This window comes from Colletotrichum spaethianum (genome assembly GCF_022836535.1).
Source record: "Colletotrichum spaethianum MAFF 239500 DNA, contig18, whole genome shotgun sequence".
In the NCBI taxonomy this organism is placed as follows: domain Eukaryota; kingdom Fungi; phylum Ascomycota; class Sordariomycetes; order Glomerellales; family Glomerellaceae; genus Colletotrichum; species Colletotrichum spaethianum.
The window spans coordinates 211,059-236,706 of record NW_026054788.1 but is presented as its reverse complement, the minus strand read 5'-3'; the positions used below and the strand labels follow the sequence as shown (position 1 = coordinate 236,706).

Sequence of the window (25,648 nt, the reverse complement as noted above, 5' to 3'; positions counted from 1 at the left end):
TTTCTGGTGTGTGGTGTCTGCTATCTCGCAGTGGGCTGGCTGGGCCGACTGACACAGAGGACTGGTTCTCGCGATTGGTGCTCTTTTTGCCGGCTTTTTCCCACGCCTCCCATCGGAAATCCCCTTTGCTTTGGAGCATGTCGATTGCGATCCTCCATGCTGGCCCGTTGCGTTTTTGCTCCCAGGTGGTTGCGGCTGGAGGTACCCATCTGGTAGCTTGGTGGTACCTACTCTACTGTCCAGCGCCTTGGAGTCTGCAAGGCATTTCGCTGGTCTGACCCACCCCTCAACTCCCTCAACTCTATCTCTAGCGCACGTTGCAACCATTGGATGCCTACTGCATCGCGGTCTTGTTTCTGGAATGCTCGCTTCTGCTACGTGCTAGTGCACTATGCCTCTCGATCCTACGAAGTCTACGAAGCGGGAGAGGGCGACGTGGATGCGATGGACAGACGCTTGACCCAAGGGCTTGGTACTGAGCGCATGCCCCTGCACCAGGGCCAAGATAGACAGACCGGCGCCGGACTGGTGATACGAGACTCGCCCGGCAGTTGCGTGCCAGAGCACCGCGCCGAGCATCACAAAAAAACAGCCAGGGCGAAGGCATTCCTTCTCCGTTTCAGCAACCCCGAGATCCCTTGGTGTTGATGATGATGTGCTCTGATGCCGGGTGTTTTTGTTTCCCCCTTGTCCTTGGAGAGAGAGAGAGAGAGAGAGAGAGAGGCTCGTGCAAAGCACCAACGAGGAGCAACAGACGATCAGATGCATATGCAGAAAGGAGCACAGATGCCGAAGCCAAAATCCCTCCATTGCGTTTGCCCTTGCAGTTGGCAGGCCATTCCACGTCTGCCGCTTGGAAAACAAAAAACTTTGGACTGAGCTTGTCCCTCTCAAGCTTGCAAACAAAACTCTGCCAATGCCTTGCTTGCAAGACACTCGCGAGCCTGCCTCTCTATCCGATGCACGGCACGACGATACCGCCAAGGTACTTCCGTACCTACATGGCCACGCCGTGTAATCACGCACCGGCACCGGCAGACTACTGCGGCACTGGCAGCGGGCTGTTCTCTCCCCTCATCATTCCCCTTCAATCGGCCCATTTCGGCCATCCACACCATCCATCGAGGACGAGCCAGCCTGCCAATACATCGGTGCCTCTAGAGCGATCTGTCTGCGTCCCAACCAAGGGACGGACCAGGGAAAAGACCGCGGGTACGCGCCGCCGCCAATCCGCCTCGCCCATCGATCGTCACCTTCCGTAGTTGGCTGTCGTCCGCTTTCCGACGAATCATTCGCCTCAATCGTAGGATGAATGCTGTGCCGCAGTGGAAGCATTCTAGAACCCATGTTCAGTTCGCTTTTATCTTGCTTCTTTTTTCAACCTGTTTCGATTGATCCAGTTGCCTGACAATAACTCTCTTATCATGAAACCCCACGGCAAGAGACTCCAACCCGACATCCGCTAATTCGGCCTGTTCCCGCAGCTCTGCTGATGCGAAGGAGGGCTGGGACGTGTTTCTTCCTGAGCAGCGGCCCTCCCTGTACGCTGAGGTGTCACTCCACTCGACTCATGCAACGTCCAGCAATCCCCCCCCCACAACACACCGAATGTCCCCGCCTATGATGTAAGATGGAATGCAGCAAAATTCGTCCCAGGCCCTTTCCTCCCTTCCCACAATAGCCTGAACTACCTACCTATCAATTTAGCAAGAGCCGCAACGCCAAGTCATCCCCTTTGAACGATAGGTAACCATGCTTGGACATCGCAGAATGCTCCGGCTCATCCGCAACCCCCCAGGCTGAGAATCCCGACGAACCATCCATGCTCTTCTGGGGAAGTGGGAAATCGCTCAACGGCATCCCCCCAGCGGCCGAGCCCGTGACCGAAAATCCCAGGGGCCTCTCAACAGTGGGTATCCACGATGTCTTATCATTCCTGGGGAGGGGAGGCGCAGTCGGTCAACCCTCCTCCGAAACCATGCTACGAAGCTTGGTTGTTGCTGGCATTTGCAACTCGCCTCGCCATCCGATGTCTGTTGTTGGTGTCGTGGCTGCCTCGAGATATCCGCTGCTGTCAGAGTCCGACTCGGGTTTATGCCACGTTATTTAATGGCCAGCTACGTCATCCTCCTTCGACCGTCTCTTCCACACCGTTGTCTTCCCCCTCACTTGGCATGTTCTGATCTCGCAAGAGCAATAGCTCCTTGAGTCTCCGCCGGTTGTTGCGCCACGTGTAGAAGTCTTCTTCCTTCTGATCTCGGATAGATGGTGTGATCTGATGGCCCGCCTTGTCGTAAAGGTAGTCTGGGAGCTCGGTCCCATCATCGGGAGCATATCGCTTGAACGATACCTGCGGCCCGTCCCCTACCTGCCAGGCGATAGGAAGCATGTGTAGATCCTCCAAGTGAGATTTGAGGTGCGCAGATGTGGAGAACTGGTGAGGCGGCTGCTGCTCGGCACACTTGGCCCATTGACACGCAAATGGACCGTTTCTCGCGTGAACCACAAGGACATGCTTTTGCAGCGTTGCAAAGTTGTGTAGCTCAGCTTTGCATCCCTTCCACTCGCAGATGAAGACGTTGAAGTGTGGGTTCAGCCCCTCGTAGATAGTCCTTGGTTGTGGCGATGGTGCTTTTGGGGGCCGCCCTCGTCTTCTCCCCGCGTACATAGCACCGGTCTTGGGCCTATCCGGCCGCAACCTTCTCGGCCCCGTCGCCGCAGCCTCGCCGTGTGAAGTCTTTGTACTCGTGATATTTGGTCGGAAGCCCTTTGGCCGGCCACGTTTCCGAGGCTCTGGCGGTGGGGTGGTCCCAGGCGAGGCTGCATCTGCTTCGTCGGCAGCATCGGCTGGTAATGCCGGTTTAGCGAGGCTCACATCCGATGCCGCTTGGGCCGCTAATCTTCTAAACTGAGGAGACAAGTCCGATACGATCAAGTCATCCGCGTCATCCTCTACTGTCCTCCCGGGAGTTGCTTCTGAACGCTTGGTCGGGCTTGATTTGATAACCACTGCAAATGACGATCGTGGGGCCGGCTGAGCAGTCGATGTCCTCCTCGGTGGAACTGACGAGGGTGAAGACGATGGCAAGCTGCTACCAGGCCGGCTCAGAAACATTTCCAACGTACGTTGGCGTGGTAGAGGCGGGTTTCCTAAGCCCCTTGAATTTGCGCTCGCCTCCGGTTCCGTTGGCATTGGCGGGGGCATGGCGGAAGCCTCGGTGTGGAGTGCCGTCGAAGAAAACGCAGATTATCGTTTCGCTGGGTTGCTGTAAGGCTCACCGAAAACAAGCTGAAAGAGCAGCCTCTTGAACTAGGCAGGGTTGACCCAGTGCCAAGCCGCGTTGGGTAGTGGTGAGGGCTGTCAATGAATTCAGCTCATTGATTGTATCAGTTGAAGTCCTTGTAACTTGCAAGCCAATAAGAGCCCCTATAAGTCAAGGCAGTCGAGGTGTTGAGGTTGATGAACCGAGCTAACGACGCGTTGACACGCCGGAGGCGCGACTGGGTAATCGGCAATAAGCGGGGCTCCCCTTTTGGGATGGTTCGCAGCTGTCATCGTCCTTCCTTCCCTGAATCTCGAAAGGGATTCGGATTGGAAAAGCGTTCACATATCGAATCAAGAGGAACGATGCTGCAACATTGGAGGTACTAACAACGGTGTGCATTGCACGGCATTGGCTTGGTAATCCATTTCCCACGATGTTTGGTACTATTCTTAGACCCTAGCAACTCACTCAAGTTTATGAGGGGCTCGTTCCGTGGATGACTTGCACTCATCAGGCCTCAGAACGTGCCAAAATAATGACGATGTGTCGTCCCCTTATTGTCAGCAAGCGATCGAGGTACGACGTTTGGGAATTTATTTATTCATTTGGCCAGGTGGCCTCTCAAGTATCGCGTATGCAACAAGACTCAAGGTGAACGCCCGATCGTCGTTTGCAATCTTTTTCTAGGTCCGACATCAGTCTCACTGAGCACATTGCCGAACTCATCATTGTACTGGATTAGTAAACAGTTTTGAAATGTGGGAGAAGCCACGTAAAGGACGATGGGTCTCAGAAACCGAGGCGGTTTACCATACACGAAGGTTCTTGCCAATCGCCTCTCACCACTTCTCTCGGACCGGGTCGGAGGCCGTAATTGGAGCAGCCGGGCAGCAGACATTATTAATCGGGCTTCCTGTTCGGCCCTCCGCAGATGCCGTCATGGATCCGACCAATGGTCTAATCTCACGGACCGTGCCGTCCACATGCAAGCATCTCGTGTGAACATAAAGCCTTCGTCCCCTCATCTCTTTCTTGCAGTCGCCTCATACTTGCCTGCAGTTCCCATCATTGTAAATCACATATCTTATACATTCCACTGCTTCCCGATCCGTTAGCTGCGATAACCAAGCATTACCAAACATGGCCTCCAAGACCTTCTACGCTATCATATCCGGGGCCGGCTCTGGAACAGGTCAGAGCCCATCTATGCGTGCATAAGTACACAGCCGGAGCTAATTGAGCCACAGGCCGTTCCGCAGCCATCCGCTTCGCCAAGGACTACCCCGTCGTCTTGCTGGCTCGTAAGCCGGAGAGCTACGACCCCATCGTCGCCGAGATCAAAGAAGCCGGGGGACAGGCTTTTGGCCTCACCGCCGACGCTACGGATGAGGCCGCTGTTAACGCCGCTTTTGAGACCATCAAGAAGGTGCTTCCCGGAAGCAAGCTCGCCGCCGCTGTATACAACGTCAACGGCGGCTTCTCCCGGAAGCCATTCCTCGAACTCAAGAAGGAGGAGCTAGATGCCAGTCTCGATGCAGCACCGTACGTAAGATAACCCCTAGGGTTACGGTGATCACTGACACGGTTCTGCAGAAAGGGATTCTTCACATTCGCGCAAAAGACACTGCCTCTACTACTTGAGTCAGTGCCGGAGTCGCCTCACCCGCCGTCTCTGATTATCACAGGAGCCACGGCGTCCATCAAAGGCTCTGCCTTGTTCGGTTCGTTTGCTGCAGGCAAATTTGCACTCCGCGCTCTAGGCCAGAGTCTAGCCCGCGAGTTCGGTCCCAAAGGTGTTCACGTATCACACGCAATCATCGACGGTGGCATTGACACGCCTTGGGGCAAAGATTATGTCGCCAACAATGGTGTCGAGGACGGCAAGATTTCCCCAGACGCAGTAAGCCCATGCCATCCACCGCAGAAGACCCCTGCTGACCAACTCGTCAAGATTGCGGAGACCTACTGGCACTTGCACACGCAACACCGGTCTGCCTTCACCCAAGAGGTTGATATCAGACCCTATGTAGAGAAGTTCTGATCGAGAAGGCCTGTTCAGGGCTTAAAGAGCCGAGTCCAGGGGTCCACGTTATGGAACGGAACAGCCGCCAACCTAAGGTGTGGCGTGTCTAGGTAGCCAGAGATCCTCAATGATATCCCTAGTTGTAGCCTCACATATACTCAACTCCGGACCGTGGTGTGCACGTCGCGAACGTAGTCATACTTCATTGATCTTAGGGTGGGAAAGTAGACGAATCCGCCATCGTGGCCTGGCGTAGCATCAACACGGCCGCCGGATGAACCTGGACATGCAGGTGCTCGGAATCGGCCTTTTTCGTGGTGATACTCGCAGCCTCGGGCGTGTACAGAAGATTGCTTCGCCGTTAGCAAATTCAAGATCCAGACGCCTCGGCAGCTGCCGTGTCCGGTACTGCCGACGGAAGCGTGCCACCGTTGATAGCCAGTAGACGTTCCTCTTCCCTCTTGTCGCGGAGAGCCTGGGTCTCGGCCCGCAGCTTCTCCAAGTTCCACACTCCGTCGTCGTCGTCGTCGTCTTCCTCCTCTTCGTCCTCTGCTGTCCGCCAGTTGCCACTCTCGAACAGGGCACGACCAGTTGCTTCCTTGGCCTTCTTGGCCTGCTCTTCGGCGGCCTTCTTGTCCAGACGATCCTTCTTCCACTTAGCGAATGACTCGGGTGTGACTGGTGTGAGGGTTCCAGTGAGTTTGTGTCGTTCGGACTCGAGGAAGTCTTCGAGGGTAAGGGTCTTGAGAGGAGACTTGTCCATCAAGGCCTTCTCGGCGGCCCGCTGCTCCTTAGTCTTGAGGATGAATCTGTCGTCTTGTTAGTCTTCAACTCTATCCCAGGCCGGAATGGACTTACCCTGGGGGCAGAGCATGCTTGTATTTGCACTTGTCGCCGCCGTTTGGACAGACCCAGAACCATCCGTACTTGCCATCCTCGATGGCCTCGACAAAGAACTTGCAGACCTTGTCGGTGGTAGTCTGTTGGTTGCCCTTCTTGGATAGAACGACGGAACGGAGCTTCTCCTCGTCCCAGTCGGCAGAGGTCTCGGCCTTCTTCTTCTCCTCCTCCTCCTTGCGGGTATCCGTGTACAAGTTCTTCTTCTCCGTCTTTCGTTCGTCCTCGAGGTTGTGGGAGAACTTGCACTTCTTGCCCTTCTCACAGTTGCCCTTTTTGAAGAAAATGCAGACGACGGTCTTGGGATCGACACCGAAAGGAACCTTTTGAATCTGGGCGGGCTTGTTCAAGAGCATCTCAGTTTCCCTCTTGGCATCTTCCGCTGCCTTCTTCTCTCTCTCCCTTTGCGCCTTCTCTGCCTCTTTGCGCTTCTGCTCGGCACTGCCGCCATTCTTCATTGACGAGTGCAACTGGGCAATCTGTTTCTGAGCCGCACCACCCTTCTTGTTCTTCATACCGAAGGTCTTGTCCTCGAGGGCCTTGCCGGCGGCCGGCTTCTTGGCGCCACCCTTGTCATTCTTCTTGGGAGGCATCTTGGCGGGGTAATCGGTGTGCGACGAAGGAAAAGTTGATGGATTGAAGTTGAAAACTTCCGAAACGAGGAGATGGCCGCTTCGACTGGGTTCTGTCTAGGCTGTGTTGTTCGGGGGTTGTCAGCGGTCGGGGGTAAGAGGTTCCGCTAAGATCGACGCACCGTAAAAAGTCGACGCTGAAAGTGCAAGAAGAGTGGGAGGCGTGGATGAAGTCAGAAGTTCAAGGCACGGTGGGCGGGTCACGTGAAGGGCTGGAATTGGTGGGGGCGGAGCGTCAGCGCAGGTAGACTCGACCAGGGGGTCGCGGCAACAGAAATGGAGGACCCAGGCAAGTCACTGCAGCGGTCGGCCTAGTGCCGAAAGCTCCAGTGGTCTAGTTGTCCGTTCGGCCCAATACCATCCTCATCTCAAGCTTCATGTGCGCCGCCTACACAACTCCAAGTGCATTAACCAGACGATCAACCTCTATTTTCTGCCTCGCTGAATCAGGATCGGGAAAATGTAAGTTACAGCTGTTCCAAACTGTTCAAGCCCCGAGTCTGCCAATTATAGAGAGCTTACACTATAAACCGCAGACAATCCCACAAGCTCCCTACCTGCCACGACGCCCGTCCCCAGCACTATCGCGCAGACAGTCCTAAGCCCACCATGATTTCCGACAACGATCTCTACCGTCTTGCGATCTTCCTTGGCTCCGCCGCCATGGTTTTGATCATACTCTACCACTACGTCGAAGTCAACAAGGAAGAGGAACAGCCCGCGAAAGCTGCCCAGCCCGCGAAGCCCGCAAAGGCTGTGTCTTAGAGGCGCGCATCTGCGCGGAATTGAGGCAACCAGTATCAAAGGGGAAGACCGATTGTACAATACCCGGCGGAGAAGGGAAAAGTGAGCGTTTGTGATAACTCCATGACGGCAGTGCCTCGCCGTGGGCGATACAAGGGTACGATCGATTTTAGAAAGGATAGTAGAGGACGGACGCGACGATGGAGTCCACTGCCGCAGCTCAGCACCGCGCGTAAGAAAGCGTAGAGCTGTTCTGGCTTGCGACGAAAGCAGCAGGTAGTCGGAAGGGACTACCCTTTCAAGGTACACAATCGAAGCATTCAAGCACTGCCTTTGAGCGTGGTTCTCCTTGAACAGCCGTGCCCCCAGCGCAACCCAGGCTTGCATTGCATATGACAATCTGATACCAAGCGCCGTAAAGGCCCACGAAATCGATGCTACTTTGTTAAGGAGAGTACAGCTTGGATTATCAATCGTGGAATTGGAGGAAGAACCACGTAAGACAATGCCAACGACTTTGATGCACCAAGCCCTGCTTTAATTCAGGCAGAATGGGTATAGTTTCCCCGGGAATACCGCACTTCTCGTTGTCTTAATTGACTTTCTCTTGCTGATGTTGTGGTTGAAGGGTCGGTCAGTTACGCAAAGCATGATTAGCCTTTATGAGACTCGTTTTTGTCTGCCACTTGACTATTCTGGTCACGTATGCTCACTAGGTAGCCTCTCTGTAATTCACCCCTCTGCGCCGCTGCTATTGTGCCCAACTATTCCTTTCTTGTTGCCATGTAGACACAGTCAAGAAGGAAGCTGACGAAAGCAGGAGTCAGAAGTGAAGCGAACGTTCCTGAAATGGAACAACAGGATGGCAGACAGGGGAGATGTGGCTGAGGAGGCAGCAGCTTGAGTGGATCCCTGTCACCGAGCCTGAAACGGACTAGCGTCCCTCATTCGCCGCCCAAGGATTGGAGTCCTACCTTAGGCCCCTCTTGTTGTGGTCAGGCGCGCCCGCAGCCTGCCGCTTCGCCCAGGGCCAGACACTTCCGCCGGCAAAAACTGGCCTGTCTCCTTTCCCTTTTCGCATTTCCCCTTCCTTTCGCAACCTTTCTCTTTCCACCCCAGGTAAACCTCAAAAACCCAGCTTTACAAGTCCCCTCGACCTCAAGACCGCGTCCTCTTTCTCTTGCTGCTTCATCTCTGCAGCCTCTGTATTCTCTGTTACTTCTTCTTCAGACCGACCACTTTGCACAAGACCGCTATCGTCGCGCAAACCATCCACGCGTCGAACATCATCACCACTCTATTTCGGATCGCGCTCTTCGCCTGAAAAATAGTAAGGAGCCATCGACCCAGCTGCTATCCATCGCAGCCTTTTTACCACAAACATTTTTACACCAAAACAACCGACTACCCCGAAATCCACATTCATCATGTCTGGCAAGCTCGACCAGTCTCTTGACGAGATCCTCTCGACCCAGCGCCGCTCCGCCGGCGGACCCGGTCGCCGCTCTCAGCGACGATCCACTGGTGGTCGCCCTGCGGCCGCAGCCCCAGTCGGCGGTGTTCAGAAGACATCGAAGCCTGCGCGCGCCGCCGCAAACAAGCCTAATGCCGCCAAGCCCGCGCAAGGCACTGGTGACAGCAAGGTCATCGTGAGCAACCTGGTGAGTTCCTCTTCTCGCGCCACATTTCCCGACAAAGCTAACGCGTCCAAAGCCCAAGGATGTCAACGAGCAACAGATCAAGGTATGTTGCCGATAAGGCTCTTCAGCCCTCGGACTTTGTTCGACATGTTATTTCTCGCCCGTCCTCCTTCCCAACCGGCGTCGTAGCGAGATCAAACCCTGCGTGGCCATTGCCACTTGCCAAGACGCCGCAAGACTCCTTCCTCGACACTGCGATCCTGAGATACGGCGCAGAAACCATAGGAAGTTGAGCACGTCCCTGTCGCGCGATTACAGTACCCTCTCATGTAGCCTGGTCAGCACACGAGCAGAATGGTACCGCCGACTGAAAATACGGGACGTTGGCTGTCTATGACGCATATCCATATGATCAACTTGGTCTGATACTGCTCGTTAAGCATGACAATGCGAAATGAAGCCCTTTCCAGCGAGCACAGCAGTGAGCATTGTCGCAGCACAGGCTAGGGCGGCTTCGATATCCGGCTTCATTGCTTTCGATATGCCAACCTATCAGCATCCGAATTGCGCTTCGGTGGAATCTGAGGTCCACACAGATGGTCTTGTGGCCTGAGAACGGTCTTGGACGTGGTTCTACAGCCATCTGGTTCGAGATTTGCTTGCAGCAGCGCTGTTACGACTTGGGGTGATACCCTTCGACCTGATAGCGACTGAGCATGAGACGGCCTGATACGCGGCTTCCTGGGGGATAGATGCTGACACGCGTACTGACGCTCACTGCTCTGCTTGCTGCTCCGTTTCTCGTGCTCCCGACCATACTTGGATTTCTCGATCTCTTGCCCTAGTGCGGCGCGGTTTCGGACGACGATTGTGACTAAAAAAATCAACGCTTGCGGATAACTAACGTCGGCTTTCCCCTCAGGAGTACTTTATCACATCAGTTGGACCCATCAAGAGAGTGGAAATCTCCTACGGACCCAACTCCGTCAGTCGCGGAATCGCGAACATTACCTTCCGCGAGCCGGATGGCGCTAGCAAGGCCTTCCAGAAGCTGAACGGTCTTCTCGTGGACAACCGCCCCATCAAGGTAAGTCTTTCAACCTTTGCGTTTCTATACAAGTCTAACACTACAAAGATTGAGATTGTTGTCGGTGCTTCTCAAGCAGCCAACGTCATTCCGCCCACCAAGAAGTCGCTTGCTGAGCGCACTACGTAGGTGGTACCGTCGAGATGATCACATGCAATGCTAACAAGTCAATAGTCAGCCCAAGGCTCAGCCCAAGTCTGCTGCCAATGACAAGCGTAACAACGCGAATGCCAATGCCAATGCCAGCAAGGGCGCTGCTGCGCCCGGTGCTCGTGGCAAGAAGCCGCAACGCCGCGCACGCACTGGCCGCCCCGCGAAGAAGACCGCGGAGGAGTTGGACTCGGAGATGGCTGACTACTTCGAGTCTGGTGCCAACCCTGCCGGCGAGAACGCTGCTGCTGCTGCGGCTCCAGCTCCGGCTGCCGCCAACGGCGACGCCCCGATGGAGGATGAGATCATGTAAAGACATTGCGGTTGAGCTTGATCCTAGATTGACTCGTGGAAGCCCAGAATCGAAGAGGCCGAAGGGGTACATCGCGCGGGGGCGCCAATCATCTTTCACTTTTCGCGTTTCGTGGAGCACTCGTACAGATTGCTGGAAGGAGAGTGAACACATGGAGGCTAGGGGATTATGGCCTTGGTTTTGACACGTCTTGCTTTTTTTCAAGCTTGCAAATTGCCTCTCAGCCTAGAAGGCACAACCCCAAAACACAACAAAACGGCGCTTCGGCTTCATTGAGCCGGAACGCCTACAAACCATTCATCTGCTTTGCCCAGGCTGTAGCAGGGCTTGTATTATAGCGAACTCACCGTAGGACAGACTTTAATGCACAAAGCGCCGGGCCCCCAACTCTACTTTCTGATTCTTCGGTGAGATTGCAAATGTGTATGAATTTGATCATGTCCGTGGCCAACTACAACTTGGAGATCGTCCGAGTTATATACTTGGATCAATCCGTCTCAAAGTCGTTTATTGGACTGAAGATATCACTGACAACGCGATGTGTGGGAGCATTCATTGCGCAAACCACCCGTCGGCGTCCCTCATGCACTTGTTGGCCACGTGATCATTCGATCAGCATCCAGTCGCGCCGGACACTCTGTGAGCGTAGATTACACGGAATTACGAGGGAAAACTGCTGGGTCTGATTTGCTGTATTTTTCATCTTCATCGTAATCAGGCGGGCCTATCGAGGACCGGGTGCCTGCGGGACCAGGCTACGGCCATGAGGTGGAAGAAACAAGAGAAGATTGGTGTCCGTTCGTCAAATGCCCCCTTCGTCGCCTCCCTCTCTCGCCAGTGTGAACAAAAAAAACCAGTCCCATGTTTCACGAATCGTCTTTTCTTTGTGTCTTTTGGTTTCAAAAGGGAGTACATTCAGGTCGTTAGTCTAGAGCGTAATCCACGGTCTTTGCGTAGCCAATGCTTGCTGGCCTACTACTGCCGGGAAGTCGTCTCGGTTATGGGTAATGGTTCAGAGGGAGAGATGGCTTATTTCTCTGCAGCCTTGGCATCAGCAACGGAGGCGGCAGCCTTGCCGTCGTCCTCGCCCTCCAAAGGCGGCATATCATCGTCGTCCTCGCCCTCCTCGTCATCTTCCATGTCTCCCATGTCGGGGCCACCGCCGCCGCCAAGCTTGGAGAAGTCGATGCCGCCGAAGTCACCGCCAGCACCTCCCATGCCGGGCATGCCACCTATTGAGCCGTTACGTTAGCCTGTGAACTCTTGATCGGAAGAGTTATGCCACGATCCGCCAACGCGGGGTATCGTAGACGGGGAATTGGGTTACGTACCCATGCCGCCGAACTGAGAGAAGTCCTCCTCAGCAGCCTCATCCTGCTCGTCCTCGTCGACCCACTTGTCGAAGTCGGTCTTCAGGAAGTGGACCTTCTTGGCCTCCTTGAGCAGGCGGGGCCAGTACTCCTCCTTGAGCTCCTTCTTCTGGAGCTTGAGCTCGACGTTCTTGGCAGTGTGGTTGATTTTGCTCTCGGCGGGGTCAATCTCGGCGTAGAACTCGAGGTCTACCGCGTAAGAGCGCTTCAGGGTGTCGGAGTGGCCGCTGAACGACAGGCCGGTGGGCTTAAGATCAAGCTTGAGGTTGGAGGCGGGGACGTCGGGTACAGAGATAGTCAGGTAGACAAAGTTCTTGGAGGCGTCAGAGGAGCTGGAGCGCTGAGCCCAGAGAACTGTTACGTAGATACATGGTTAGCTTTCGGCGGTGATTCAGGCTGGCGTCAATGCAAATTATGCTGGGGATGAGACAGAGAAATTGACGTCGGAGATAATGGGGCGGCGATTGGGACCGTCGAATGCGACAATGGGGGGGGGAGAGCTTGCACGTACCCTCGGGAGTTGACGTGGTGGCAGACATTGTGCTGGTTGGTAATGTGTCGTGTGAGGAGCTATGACGGGGGATGAGGGGTAGTTTCTTAAAACGCGGAGCGCAAATGAGTCGCAGATAGGCAAATCGCAAGTAGCAAGATGACCAAGTAAAGAAGGTATCAAGAGGTCTCTCGTGCAAAAATTGACACTTCTTGTTTTGAGTTGCAGGAGGTAAGAGTGTGTGGTTGGAGTGTGGGAAAGGAGAGAAGCTAGAAAGAGGTTGTGAGGCTACGGGTTTGAAAAGGCTGGGCCCTTGGTTGGGGGTGGTGGTGAGGTCGGGTGGGTTCCTGCTACCGCATAGAGAGATCACGGGCAATTATAGAAAGCGCTCGAATCCAAAAGATTTGGCGGCAACCCACACTAGGTACCTGGGCACTAGGCAGGCAGACGGCAGGAGCACAGAGCACCTGCACCACAGAGCTTGCACCACCATTGGCACCGAAGAAGGAGGCGGCCAACTGCTGGACCGCTGCGGACCGGACCCTGGCAGGGCTGAACGCACTGTACACTAAAAAATCCCGTCCCCCTTTCCCCCCTCCTCTCCCTCTCTGTTCTGTGCCAGGTACCTGGCTGAGCCTCTCTTCCTCCCTTTCCAGTTGCTACCAGGTACTTCCATTTGGGTGGGACTTTGGCTCCAAGTCCAAGTACCTCCTACCCTGTCTTCCCCTCTTTGCTGACGTTTGCTTGACAGCCAAAAACAACCAGAGTTCTTTCCAACCCCCCTGCAACCCCACGAAATAGGCTTGGACAGTGCTCTGAGTGGATGCTGGCTTTTCCTGCAGCTCTGAAGTGAGGCGCATCATGGCAGAAACACGAACCAAACCCGGGCGCTTTTGTGCTGTGTTTCTTGTGTCAGCTACTGTAAGGAATCTGTGTTTTTGGGTCGCGTTCGAGACGAATGTCTGTTCTCCGCAGCATTTCCCAGTCCCTCAGCGCCAGACCTATCATCCAGCCCGCCCGGCCCGAAGATCAGTGTGCTTGTCATGTAGCGGACTTCGTCTTGTCTTTTTTCGATTTCGTCGACCAGTATAGTGAGGTCATCGTGGGCCCCCTGTCGATTCCCTTATCCACCAAGGGTCTCATTTGCTGTGATACGGCCAGTCCGGAACACGCGATTCGTCTATTCGTAGTATGTATTTGGTGCACACTCGGATACCATGATTTCTCACCGGTGCCAGGCGAGCCTGTCTGGTCTGCATGAGCTTGATCGAATCGCAATGCTACCATGGATGGGGCACTAAAACTTACTTTCAAGACGAACCGATTGCGGTAATCAGGGACTCAACTTTGTGTCTAGATGTCGCCAGTCACTTAGTTCAGCGTCAATAGCCGACGTTGCCTCACTCGGGGACTGATATGCTTAATACGGAATTCAATACATACATACTCCCTTTAGCAGGCTGCTTGCTTACGTGCATGCGAACTGCACTTTCCCCACGTGACGACAATCCCCCACTACAGGCCGTATCAGTCGACGCAGCAAGCAGGGAATGACGACACATCGCTTTCCAACCCAAGGCAGCGCTCATTGATTCTGTCAAACGGACAAGGCTGGCGGCAGCCCGACACGCATCCACCACCCACCCAAGCGTTTCTACGATTGAGCTCGAATCTCACTATTTCTTGACGGATTGACGGTCCGCCGTCCTTTGCTTGTCGACTAGCCCATCATGGAGACGCTCAGAGCGTTGTTCGTCAAGCCTGATCCGCAGCAGCAGGTAAATCGAGTCCATCGAAACAAACCAAACGCGGAATGCTAATAGGTCTCTTATCGCCAGCTGCGGAAATGCAACGCCCTCATACGTTCCAACATCCGTAAATTAGACCGCGACATCAATCAAGTCAGACAAGTGGAAGCCAAGACGAAGAACCTCATCCTCCAGGCCGACAAGCGAGCGCAACGAGATCCTACGAGGCAGAAGCAAGCACAGAAGGAGGCCCGCGATTTTGCGCGCGAACTGATCCGGGCAAGAAAGACTAGCAACCGGCTCGTCACCTCCAAGGCGCAGCTCAATAGCGTGCAGATGCAGGTCAACGAGGCCTTCGCCGTGCGCAAGATTGAGGGTAGCATCCGCGCCAGCGTCGGCGTTATGAAGGATGTCAACCGCCTAATCCGCTTGCCTGAGCTGGCCGGAACGATGCAGGAGCTGAGCGTGGAGCTGATGAAGGCTGGTATAATCGAAGAGATGGTCGGCGAAAGCCTGCCCGAGGACATGGACGAATTCGAGGAGGAGGAGGCTGAGGGCGAGGTCGACAAGGTGCTCGGGGAGATCCTCAAAGATCGCATGCCTAAAGAGCAGATGCCCGCGGCGCCGGTCCACCAGGAACCGAAGCCGGTCGAGGCCGAGGAGGAAGAGGAGGACGCCGAGGCTATGATGGACCAGATGCGCAACAGGCTGGAGGCCCTGCGCAGTTAAGGACTTGCATATTCGATAAAGACGGCGTATGGCGTTTTCCGCTCATGTTTATGGGAGTCCGTCGGTTGATCAGCTCGAGTTCCAGCGAAGAAACATCCACATGGGTCTGGACCTTGCGTCGCGGAGACGCCCGACGGAGAAGACACCCACCAACGACGGTTTAGCAGTGCTCTTCTGTTACTCATCTGGTTGCTCCTGTTCTCGCAAGCCATTTTTCTAGTTTCGTCCGGCGTTGGGAGTAGCCGTGGTTCAGCAGTATACAGTATTTTTGACGCCTGGAGAGGCTGAATGTATTGTCCATGGCCGTGAAAATATGGCAAGGTTCCTTCACTTGGCCATTTGCATGGGGTCGAAGACCTGGAAAGATATATTTCGAATGAGAAGATGTCACGACGATAAATCGGCTTCACTGGCATCATAGTGCTGTTTTGACCCGGTCTCGTCATGCATTCTAATCCACGGACGAGCCGCGGCCTAACTTCCGGGAGCACAAGTGGTTCTCAGCCACCTTGTCGTTTATCTTGTTCACAGAAGACATCTTCTAGTCTGTGGGGCTTCGTAGCCCGCCTCCTCTGACTTCGAACCTGCAAGCAGACAGTACGGGACGAGCATCTGAGCATAGCTATGCAGGGTAGTTGTGTCGCTTATGCGGTCTGCCTGGTTTTGTTCTGGTCAGAACTGACCAGACACGGCTATCATGTCGACCAACGAAGGCCAACATTGCAAGCTGCAACCAAATGGCGTGTCTCAATGTCCAGATCTTGGAGCATGCGGCCCAGATTCCGTTGAGTACAATTGGAATGTATCATGGCTGGTCCTCCAGCTAGTAGCTACCTCTTAAGATAGCACCGCTCATTGCTTTAAAGTCGGATAGCTCAACTGCTGGGAACAATACACAACAGCGGGCAATATCAAATGGGGACATTGCCATCAGCTGAAGCCTTAGACGCGCCCCATTAACATGTCTGTCCGAGGAGCATGTGTGCTCGTAAGTCAGGCTGTTCCGACTGTATCTTGACCTGCTTCCAACTGGCCATCAACCTCAAGCCCCTTGGATCACGAGCGACGTGCTGTCTGTCCTTAAGCTCCTGGGCACCTCATAGTCGGCTAACTGTGGTGGTTCTCTTCTGGGGAGTGACTAGGCTGGTCCATCCGACTACCAGGTGAGCAGTTCGCAATCAACTGCCAAAACCATTGGTCCGTCGGATAGGATGAGAACCCCAATAAGGCGCCTCTTACCAATGCCTTTGATATTGTCGGTATGTAGGATCTGGTTCGATGTGAAGCACCCGAAAAGCCGAGAGGAATCATTTCATGATTCATCTAGAGGTTTCCTTCCGTAAGACGTCCCATATGCTTTTCCGACAGACCAACTGAGAGGATCTGCTCCAGCTCACCGGGTGCACTGGCATTTACAAGCGTGAAGAGGTGGGAGGGCGAGCAGTATTGAATGCCTGAACAACTTGGTTGTGTGGGGATGGAGATACCATAAAGTCCTGCTTTCCAGTCGGACGTTTTTCTACCGAGGTTGAAAAGGAGGAGAAACGCGTTCCCGCCGGAGATGGGTGCTGACACATGCACCATCACAGCTTAGGAATTGGCGCCCCCACCCTGACATCGCGGCATCGGTGCTGGGGTCTCCACAACGGAGCGGGACGCAATCCTCACAAAGCATAGTCAAAGCCTTATCCAATACCGACAGGGTCCTTAGCTAAGCCAACATCGAAGAGCCCCGTCTCCTCACCTCCAACCAGGCAGGACGGTCAGAACCCGCACTTTTACGTGCTTATGCTAGCGGGGCCAGCGGAAATGAAGTCCTGCAGGCATGGCTTCTCCCAGCCAGCCGGGCGACCTAGCCAGGCGCCCAGTGACATCGGTGCCGTCGAGCTTAGTCAAGCCCACGTACTGGCTTTCCAATCCCGAGATCTCGGAGATCGTCACCATGCGAATCTGGAGTGGCTATGGGAAATATGAGATTGTTGCTCTACGCATCTCATATGTATGTCTGGGTCGCACCGGGCGGAGTTCCACCGCCGAATATACCCCGGACAGCTCGGTAGGCCCCCAGGCCACCAATGGCAGAGCCTGCAACTACCGAGAGGCTTAACTCGGGTCGTGGCCCGCATAGAGCCAACAGGGGGAGCTTACTAACGTACAGCAATTGTTTACTCCATGCTTCGTCAACATCGCAGCGACGCCGACTTCGTCAATGACTCTGAAATTCATCCTTTTGCTGAAAGGGGAAATTGTCTAGGCCGGAGCTGTAGGGATCGAGGAGTCCCGCATGGGCATCGCAGCCACAAGTCGGAGACACTGCCTATCTTGATGGACATGGGCCATTGGAAATCCCGCAACGTGGGAAAGGGATTGGCTTCGTCATTGAAGTGCCAAGGACCGATGCCGACGTCGACGTTGCGGAGCCTCTCCGAGACGGAAAACTTCGGCCACGGTGCTGGTGGTGATGAGGATGATGATGATTGTGCAAATGCCTGCCGTAGAATATCGTTCGAACTTTGCGTATAAAGAGCATCGAGTCTCACCTCCAGTCCAGGTCTTTCTTTCCATCCTCATCCAGCAGACAAGTCAAGCACAGTCTTCCTCCGCCTCCCAAAGACTCAACCAGCTCTCCGAAGAACCAACTTCCAAGAACCCTCCATCAAGATGAAGTTCTCTCTGACTCTCGCCGTCTCGGCGCTCTTCGCCGCTGCCAACGCTGATGGTGAGCCATCCCTCACATCTTCCGCTTGCAAGACGGCCTCGCTAACCTGACCGCACAGCCGTCCCCTGGGAGAGGCTCAACAAGAACGACTCGATGCTCCTCGTCGTCGACATGCAGGAGGGCCTCTTCAACCTCGCCCGCGACTTCGACCCCACCCTCTACCGCAACGCGATGCTCGCTCACTCCTCCCTGGCCAAGGTCTTTGACCTCCCCGTCGTCCTGACCACCTCTGCCGAGACTGGTATGCCTTCCCTCCCTTTCCTTTTGCCACCCTCCCAAAGGACGCAAGAGACTAACACGATCCCCAAGGCCCCAACGGTCCCCTCCCCCAGGAGATTCTTGACATGCACCCGTCCGCGCCCCTGATCAAGCGCAACGGCGAGGTCGACGCCTGGGACAACGCCGACTTCCGCGACGCCGTCCGCGCCGCCAACAAGTCGCAGATCATCCTCGCCGGCATCACCACCGACGTCTGCACGACCTTCCTCGCCCTCTCCCTCCGCGCCGAGGGCTACTCCGTCTGGGCCAACGTCGAGGCCTCCGGCACCACTACCGAGCTCATCCGCGACGTCTCCAACGACCGCATGGCCGCCGCCGGCGTCCAGATCGTCTCCCTCTTCTCCATCTCCCTCGACCTCATGCGCGACTGGCGCAACACCCCCGGCGCCCTCGAGCTCTTCTCCTGGCTCGACGAGTACTACCCCGCCTACGGCTACATCGCCCGCGGCCACCGCGCCGCCGTCAACAACGGCTCCGTCAGCGCCGCCCAGGAGACCCTGCCTCTGTAAGCGTCGCGCAGCACGGCATAGACAAGGCCCACGGGGCAACAATGGGAGGACGGTACGATTCCTGGGAAAGAAACGGGAAAAGGAAAAGACAAGGAGCGGGTTTCGCAAAAACGCTCGGCATGACTTTGTATACTTAATCTTCTAGCCTCTCCTTGACGAGCCTCCGCGGCTATTTTAGAGATCCCGATATTCTTCGGATGGTCTTTTGTGTTTCGCAACGCTCAAAAGAAGACATAATAGACGATCTACCCACCTACCTTTTTTTGCTTGCCAGTACCGTGAGACCGTGCCGATGAAATCACATCTTGAACCACGGGTGCCGCTAGAACCTGGAGCATCGGCACCAAACAACACATTGCTGCACGCTGTTGACATGCCACCCAGCGCATCCGGCTAGCCCGGAGTGTTCCGAGTATAGCATCTCTCGGCCGCTTGCAGGTCATTGCAATCAACCAGTCTCCCCACCCCGGACATCCCGAATAGGCAAGTCGTGGTTCCCGGCGCCGGCACACGGACCAACGCGGGGTTCCGCCATGTGGGACCCCGTCGGACCGGATACGGATTCGACGTCGGCTCCCGGCCACACGGGGCCGACGTCGATCCCGACGATCTCGCCATTCCAGGACGCGAGCTGTAGGAGCGGGTCACGGCAGATGTAAGTTTGGCAGCTGCCGCGCATGCCGGAGGGGGTTCCGGGGCGGCCAGGGGTCATTGCCCGCGTGTGGGCTGATGCACAGTCAGGTTCCGTATCGCGGTGCCTCGACGGATGGGACGAAGGGGCGGGCGGCGCCATGCCCTCGATCGAGATGGCCCTCCACACGCATCCTCCCCAAGATGAGCTGCACAGAGGGGGGCGTACGAACTCCGGATCCTGATAACACCGAACGAAGCCACCACGCATGCCCGAACGCGCCACCCGTATTAAACCTACAGCACGCTCAGGTCCGCCTCCCGTCGTCCATCGCGAGAGATATCAGACGCCGCCGGCCGATCACCATCAATCCATTGGTTCCTTCTTCCGACGGCGGCATCCAAAAGCAAAAGCTGAACCTACTTTTCACCTGCAGGCCGACATTCCAGCCAAGAGACACAGAGTCGCCGAGTCGACGACTTTGGGTGTGGTCAGGGCGCTCTCCTCCGCAACGGCGCAGGACGTCACCCGGTCGTACAAAGACACAACTCAGAGCCCTGGCCCTTTCCCCTGGCGATCTGGCGTCCACGATCCGAGACAGCACAATGGTGCATCTGCCAGTTGTCGCCCACGACCGGGGGTTGTTGTCGCAGGGCCCAGCCGGAGAGCCTCTTGGGGGCTGGAACGGAACTGTCTGGGCTCTTTTTCTGTCTTGCTTTTCTGTCTGCGACTATGCCTATCTGCCCATTTGCTTTTTGCAGTCCCAGTCCCTAGCGGATGTGGGCAATGAGACACGATGGGCAAGACAGTCCATTCTTACCCTGCCCATCGCCAAGGGAAAAACATAAAACGAGACATCCCAATCTCGGAATAAGCCTGTCACTTTTCTCATTCCTCTTCCCACGCGACCGACCCCTCGAGAGCGGTGAAGGGGCCCCGCGGATGCAGGCTGCAAAGTGTCGATGGGCGGTGGCAGAACCTAATAATGTGACGAGAACAGGGGTCGTTGAAGGTGATGGTTTCAGCCCTCGCTTGCTTTGCATTCCGCTGGTTTTTGCATTCTCCTTTTCTTTTTCTTGCTAGTCGGGATGCAAGCTGCACGATCGCCGGGCGAATCGGGGCGAGATGGTTCTCCCCGCCCCTGGCGTCAGCCCGGGTTGGCACACACACCACCTTATTTCGGAGCTCACACCGTCTTGCGTACCGCACGTAAGGGAACTCACAGCTGCTCCATGCACCCTGTGCAGAAGGGCGAAATAGCGGCAGATGGGGGGGAGGGGGGAGTGTGCATGACCGGGCATCATGGAGGGGGGGGGATGGCGCTGAGGGCGGCCCGCTATCGGATGTGATGCAGCAGCGGGATGATATTATGGGTGGATGACATGGCGCATGCCGCGAAAAGAACAAGGAAACTCTGTTGCAAGAAGAAACCTGCGGTGTGCCTGGTCTGCCCGCTTCAGCTGTAGGTGAGTCACAAAATGATTGCGAAATGACCGCTGCGAGATGCGACGGCACCCGATGGACGATGAGAACGGCGCAACCAAGCTGACAAGCTTTCGCGATGCGCCGAACAGTGATTGGAGCGCAGTCCTTTCCGAAGGGGTGCTTCGCACGCGCCCTCCGACCGTCCAGTCAGGTCCCGAGCGCCGGCCATGGGACGCGGTCACCCAGACCGAGTGCGTAGCACTGCTGTTTCTCCCCCCAAGGTGAGAGTGTGCGATTGGCAACCGTCGGCTGTGACGAGCGTGTGATGGGAGCCGCCAGGCATCGGACTCGTTCGCATCGCGACCACAGGCGTAAAAGTCATCCGCGCTCCGGCCGTGGGGGGTTGGGGGAGCAAACGGGATGGTGGGATGGGGAGGACTGCGAATCACGGCGAGGCCATTTGGCTTATTGCTCACCGTCGCTGATTACGAAGACGAAGGGTGGTGGTTGCGAGGCCGTGGAGGGCCAGCCCGGTGTTGGGGACGCCGCATCTCAACGAGACGCCGAGGGTGTGTGCGTGGTGTCTTTACTGGTCTTCTTCACTGCTTACATTGGGCTCCGGGGTGATTGGTATGGGAGCGCGAGGTAGCTGACAAAACACGCGGTGCCGTGTAAGACGGCCGTAATACAAAGGGGAGTGTGCGTGTGTGTCTTCCTCATCTCCCCGGGTCCAGCCCGGAATGCACGATGCCATCGTGGATCGCACATCTCCCGACATGTCTCGACACCGCTACTACAGCATGGCAAGTCTGCTGCGTGGCAGCACTGCTGCTGCTGCTGGTGAGCTGCGAGATGCGGTCGCGGCCGGCACCCAGACCCAGGCCATGGGGATCGCTAGGGATCGACCGCCAAAGACTGTTGTTGTCGCTGGCAGATTCCCCGAGTGCGCTCGCGCGGGGCCCAGACCCGTCCAGTCTCCCCAGTCACTTGTCACTTGTCACTTATCTCCCCGTATGTGTGTGATTGTGTGTGTTTCTTCTCTTCCTGCCCGACCGATTTGTGCGCAAACCCCCTGCGCTGCAGGGCCCCGGGCGCCTAGACCTGCAATGTCGGCCCTGACGGGTGCCAGGTGTGGATGTGTGTGTGAGAGTGTGCGTTTGGCACAAGGCGGTGACGATGATGTAAATGAGGTGGCCGTTGGAAGGGGGGGAAAGAAGAAGAAAACTTCAGCAAGGAGGGGCGTGGGGTTTCGTCCAAAAGCAAACTGACAACGTCTCGCAGGCAACAAGCAGCAAGCAGCGCCAGCATGGCGGCGATGTGTGCAAGCTGTTTGCAGACCGCCTTCTCGGGCAGAATGCGGCGCGGGTGCGGAAGGGTCAACAAACGCATCACCCCGAACGATGGACGACCCCCACGCTCCTTGTTCGGAGCCTTTGCAACGCGAAGAGAGAGAGGCGGAGAAACAATCCCCCCCCCTTCCCTATCGCTCCCGGCGCGAATAGCGCGGGCTTGAAGCACAACTAGTGGACTCAACACCACCCCCCGGAGGCGCTTGCCGGGTGGCTTCTGCTTTGGCCGCCGGGGCTTTCGGGGTAGCTCGTCGAACAGACGCTCCTCGAGAGATCAAAAATAAACGTGACGGCGTCCGCGCTTGCGGACGGCAGAGAGCACGGATCCCCATCGTGGAGGGCGACCCGAGCAGAGGCGCTCGCCTTACTGCCTACGGCGGCACAACGTAGGCGGAGGAGGCGGCGCCGGACTGCCGTCTCGCTGTTTGAAGAGTAGGCGTGGTGCCACCGTCGCTGCGAGAGTTGAAAATAGCAATGCCAGGAGGATGCCAGCAGGATGACAGCATACGAGAATATTCGGCCGCGATGGAGCGCGGCGTACAGATACGAACGTGGTGAGATAAGCCGGTCCGCGAAGGGCCGGTACCGCCGTGCTCGCACACACCTCTCATCTGGGCCGTCTCTCGTGTAAGAAGCGGTATCTTATCTGGAGATGGAGGGTCCGGGCTGCGATAAGGCGTGGTAACGGCGGATTAGAAGGTGGCCCGACCGCACCCGATCCGTTTTAGACTCACCTGCCGCTTCAGGCAACTGGACTGCCAACAGACCCCCCCAACGCCCACGTTTTTCCCCCCAGGGTCCGATACGGTGTGCGGGGCCTGTCCGTCAGACGAGTCAATCTTGCATCCATCCTCCGGTTGGATGGAGAAACGGGGCTCCGTTACTTTGGCAGTCCTGCCTCTCTTGGCAGCCAACGCGAAGAGAGACTGCGGACGAACCGTTCCGTCCAATCGCACGCCCATGACTCCTGGCCTCTCCTCTGGATAGACACCCGCGGTTCCACAGTTTTCCCCTTTCGTGCCAAAAACGTTCCAACGAACCCCTCCTTCCGAAACTGATCGGACGGCAAACGGGTCTCCGGGTCGAGAGCCCAAACGATGCGTGCAACCAATGCAGTTGGTGAGGAAACGCCAAATGTTTGCTGTCCGGCTTGTCTTGCCCATTCGTTTTTTTTTTCCCCAATGTCCCACTTGTTGGCTGGGCCTAGACGAGCCGAGATCTGTGGTTGAGAAGCAAGAGCTGAACCAGATCTGTTTGGCTGGCGGGGTTGGTTGCACAACAGGTTGCGGAGGGCAATCGTGGTTTCACGGTTCCTGACCCGGCCAACAGGAATAGAACGACGGGACTACTCAACGTGGCTTGAACGCCTCTCGAGTTTCAACCCGGCAACCGCCTGCGTCCCGTTTTACCCCAGGTTTCCTTTCGCGGGCTCAGTATTGTCGGTCGGCCTTGGTCAGGACGCCAAAAAGAAAAACCGCCAGCCCAGTGAGGAGCCGGCCGGGCCAGTGCTTCAGGATGACGGCAGACTGGAGAAGAAGAAAACATCAGTGCGGGTGGCCAATCCACCCGGTCCCAGTCTTAGCCTTGGTTTTTTTGATTTTTGGTTCTTGGTCTGATCTGATTCAGAGTTGAGTTGCAGGTGTGCCGGTCGTGAAAAGGAAGCAAAAAAAAAAAGAAGGTTGTTTAGAGGGGGCGTGTGTATAGGTCCTTGCAAAATGATGTTGATGCCATGTGGTGCCGTTTTCCGGAAACCTGGAAGGAATGATGTTCAGTGATGTTGGAAAAGACTGAAGTCATAACTGACGTCGAAGCGTGTGAACGACTCGGGGGACAGCTGAGTCGTGCACATCTCTGACAGGAAACGCAAAAAAAAAAAAACAAAAAAAAAAGACCCTGAAAATGCAACGACAATCACTTTCACAAGCTTTTTCCTCCCACGGGCCCAGGTCTGGGGGAACTGGTTGCGCTTGAGGATGCCCTTTCGGACGACGACCACGCCTCCTCCAAGATTGATTGCCCCGGGCTGTTGGTCGGGGTTGTGCTTGCGGTTGAGCCACACGGCTTGACTCATGAGCCACCGAGAGTGGGACCGGGAAAGGTCGAGGGGGCGTGTGTGGTTGAGTTGCGCGTTCAGCGTGTCGTCGGGCACTCTCCGACCTCGACTCGGGATCACGACTCAGTCTGCCAGTTTACCGAAACGACACCGAGACGAGGATTGCGCGGTAACGCGGTCGCGCACACACGCACACACACAACCACGCATTCGCGCACACTCGAGGCAAAAAGAAGGCTGGGGGTGGGTATCGCCCAGGGCGGAGAAGGGCACTAGAAGAAAAGAATTTTTTTAAAGAATTTTTCCCTTCGGACGGGGGGGGGGGGGGGGGGGAGACTGGAAGCTCATCACACCAAGTGTGGGCCATGAATCGTCATTCCCGTCACCCAAGAGCCATGATGATGCCGAGGAAGAGCCTAGGGGGGTGGTCTTGGTCGACGGCCCTTGGAGCACCGGGGAGGGGAGTTCGACCCGCGAGAACAATGGGAGAAGAAGCACCGAAAGTTAATGAAGAGAAATTGCCAGGCTTGGGCTGGGCGGAAGAATAGGTGCCGCATATCAAGCTCGCATCCCGACCCTCAAGGTCTCTTTTTCCCAAACGTCCCGTATGCGAAAAAGGCCCGTTAGATGAGCCTCCTTCCGCATTCTCCCATACGGATCCCCCCTGACGCCCCAACGGGACTCCCTTCCTGCTGGGCAGGCCAAAGAACCGGAAAACCCCCCCTTGGATCTCGCTTGCTCCAGTTATTCTGTCCAACGTCTCCAGAATCCCGCCGGCTGATAACCCGTAGATCCATCCCTAGGGTGGGAATCGAGCAGAAATTTTTACCCAGGAGAGGAGCCCCTCGCGGCAGCAGGAGCAGCAGGAGCCCCAGGAGCTCCACGAGGCCCCGCCGAACACGACCGGAACAGGAAAGTGAGCAAAGCCTGGAAAAGGTCTAGAGCGCCTCCCCCCCTCCTCAACCCCGGGAGCGATCGTCCCGTCATTCGGCGGTGGAGGACGACGAGGAGTTTGACAAGTTGGGATCCGCCGGGTGCACCCCCGTTTCATGTTCCCCCCCCGCTCGCCCCAATTTCCCAATGCCATTTTACCCAGGGCCCGGGAGACGCGACAAGGGGGGAGGGGTGTGCGGCAGCGGATTGGACGGCGACTCGAACCCGTCAACGGGGTCCAGGCGCCGGGAGGGCATCCCGGCGCATGGGTTCCCTGCCGCTCCGCCGTGTGCTTTCTGCCATGTCGGCCATATGTCTGCCATGCCTTGGTTGGGCCCAAAGGACCCAAACGGCGGGGAGAGGGCAGAGGCGCACTCCCCCCCCCCCCGGGCCCCGGCCCACGCCGTCCAGGCCCTTCTCTGCAGCGGTGGTGCTCCCTGACCGCCTTGGATCCTCTGCAGCCCAGCCCCAGCCCAGCGGTGGACCGAGCCGCCGGTTAAAGCGAGTAGGTACTGTACGTAATCCCTCCCCCGTCGCGCCGCTTTAGGGGCCTCAGCGATACCGCGCTGCCACCTCCCTTTGCGGAACCGCGGCGTGCACAATTCCACGGCTGGGTCCTAATCGCGGCAACACCCTCGACCGTCGGCCGTAATGGGCCATC

At 56.4% G+C, this 25,648-nt stretch overlaps 11 protein-coding genes across 11 annotated transcripts; 7 read left to right on the top strand and 4 right to left on the bottom strand.

Moving 5' to 3' along the window:
- Positions 1–2,122: 2,122 nt before the first annotated feature.
- On the bottom strand, positions 2,123–2,668 carry ColSpa_07182 (uncharacterized protein; the record flags this gene model as incomplete). Its single annotated transcript, XM_049273394.1, has 1 exon — positions 2,123–2,668. The coding sequence occupies one exon, from the start codon at positions 2,666–2,668 to the stop codon at positions 2,123–2,125; it is 546 nt and encodes a 181-aa protein (XP_049129351.1).
- A 1,738-nt stretch (positions 2,669–4,406) lies between these two features.
- Positions 4,407–5,307, top strand: ColSpa_07181 (diacetyl reductase [(S)-acetoin forming]; the record flags this gene model as incomplete). Its single annotated transcript, XM_049273393.1, has 3 exons — positions 4,407–4,458; positions 4,514–4,808; positions 4,860–5,307. 3 exons carry the CDS (start codon positions 4,407–4,409, stop codon positions 5,305–5,307), a joined length of 795 nt encoding a protein of 264 aa, XP_049129350.1.
- Positions 5,308–5,659: 352 nt separating this feature from the next.
- ColSpa_07180 (translation machinery-associated protein 7) lies at positions 5,660–6,779 on the bottom strand (the record flags this gene model as incomplete). The annotated part of the gene is made up of 2 exons (XM_049273392.1): positions 5,660–6,098; positions 6,148–6,779. 2 exons carry the CDS (start codon positions 6,777–6,779, stop codon positions 5,660–5,662), a joined length of 1,071 nt encoding a protein of 356 aa, XP_049129349.1.
- A 2,210-nt stretch (positions 6,780–8,989) lies between these two features.
- Positions 8,990–9,495, top strand: ColSpa_07179 (uncharacterized protein; the record flags this gene model as incomplete). Its single annotated transcript, XM_049273391.1, has 3 exons — positions 8,990–9,223; positions 9,276–9,305; positions 9,331–9,495. 3 exons carry the CDS (start codon positions 8,990–8,992, stop codon positions 9,493–9,495), a joined length of 429 nt encoding a protein of 142 aa, XP_049129348.1.
- Positions 9,496–9,798: 303 nt separating this feature from the next.
- ColSpa_07178 (mRNA export protein mlo3) lies at positions 9,799–10,752 on the top strand (the record flags this gene model as incomplete). Its single annotated transcript, XM_049273390.1, has 5 exons — positions 9,799–9,887; positions 10,048–10,072; positions 10,125–10,289; positions 10,338–10,414; positions 10,464–10,752. 5 exons carry the CDS (start codon positions 9,799–9,801, stop codon positions 10,750–10,752), a joined length of 645 nt encoding a protein of 214 aa, XP_049129347.1.
- A 1,029-nt stretch (positions 10,753–11,781) lies between these two features.
- Positions 11,782–12,661, bottom strand: ColSpa_07177 (protein wos2; the record flags this gene model as incomplete). The annotated part of the gene is made up of 3 exons (XM_049273389.1): positions 11,782–11,984; positions 12,084–12,476; positions 12,634–12,661. 3 exons carry the CDS (start codon positions 12,659–12,661, stop codon positions 11,782–11,784), a joined length of 624 nt encoding a protein of 207 aa, XP_049129346.1.
- Positions 12,662–14,342: 1,681 nt separating this feature from the next.
- Positions 14,343–15,089, top strand: ColSpa_07176 (vacuolar protein-sorting-associated protein 25; the record flags this gene model as incomplete). Its single annotated transcript, XM_049273388.1, has 2 exons — positions 14,343–14,390; positions 14,436–15,089. 2 exons carry the CDS (start codon positions 14,343–14,345, stop codon positions 15,087–15,089), a joined length of 702 nt encoding a protein of 233 aa, XP_049129345.1.
- A 1,825-nt stretch (positions 15,090–16,914) lies between these two features.
- ColSpa_07175 (uncharacterized protein) lies at positions 16,915–17,196 on the top strand (the record flags this gene model as incomplete). The annotated part of the gene is made up of 1 exon (XM_049273387.1): positions 16,915–17,196. One exon carries the CDS (start codon positions 16,915–16,917, stop codon positions 17,194–17,196), a length of 282 nt encoding a protein of 93 aa, XP_049129344.1.
- A 554-nt stretch (positions 17,197–17,750) lies between these two features.
- On the top strand, positions 17,751–18,596 carry ColSpa_07174 (putative hydrolase YuaR; the record flags this gene model as incomplete). The annotated part of the gene is made up of 3 exons (XM_049273386.1): positions 17,751–17,808; positions 17,867–18,049; positions 18,118–18,596. The coding sequence occupies 3 exons, from the start codon at positions 17,751–17,753 to the stop codon at positions 18,594–18,596; spliced, it is 720 nt and encodes a 239-aa protein (XP_049129343.1).
- Positions 18,597–19,044: 448 nt separating this feature from the next.
- Positions 19,045–19,308, bottom strand: ColSpa_07173 (uncharacterized protein; the record flags this gene model as incomplete). The annotated part of the gene is made up of 1 exon (XM_049273385.1): positions 19,045–19,308. The coding sequence occupies one exon, from the start codon at positions 19,306–19,308 to the stop codon at positions 19,045–19,047; it is 264 nt and encodes an 87-aa protein (XP_049129342.1).
- A 2,120-nt stretch (positions 19,309–21,428) lies between these two features.
- Positions 21,429–21,751, top strand: ColSpa_07172 (uncharacterized protein; the record flags this gene model as incomplete). Its single annotated transcript, XM_049273384.1, has 2 exons — positions 21,429–21,595; positions 21,736–21,751. The coding sequence occupies 2 exons, from the start codon at positions 21,429–21,431 to the stop codon at positions 21,749–21,751; spliced, it is 183 nt and encodes a 60-aa protein (XP_049129341.1).
- Positions 21,752–25,648: the final 3,897 nt, after the last annotated feature.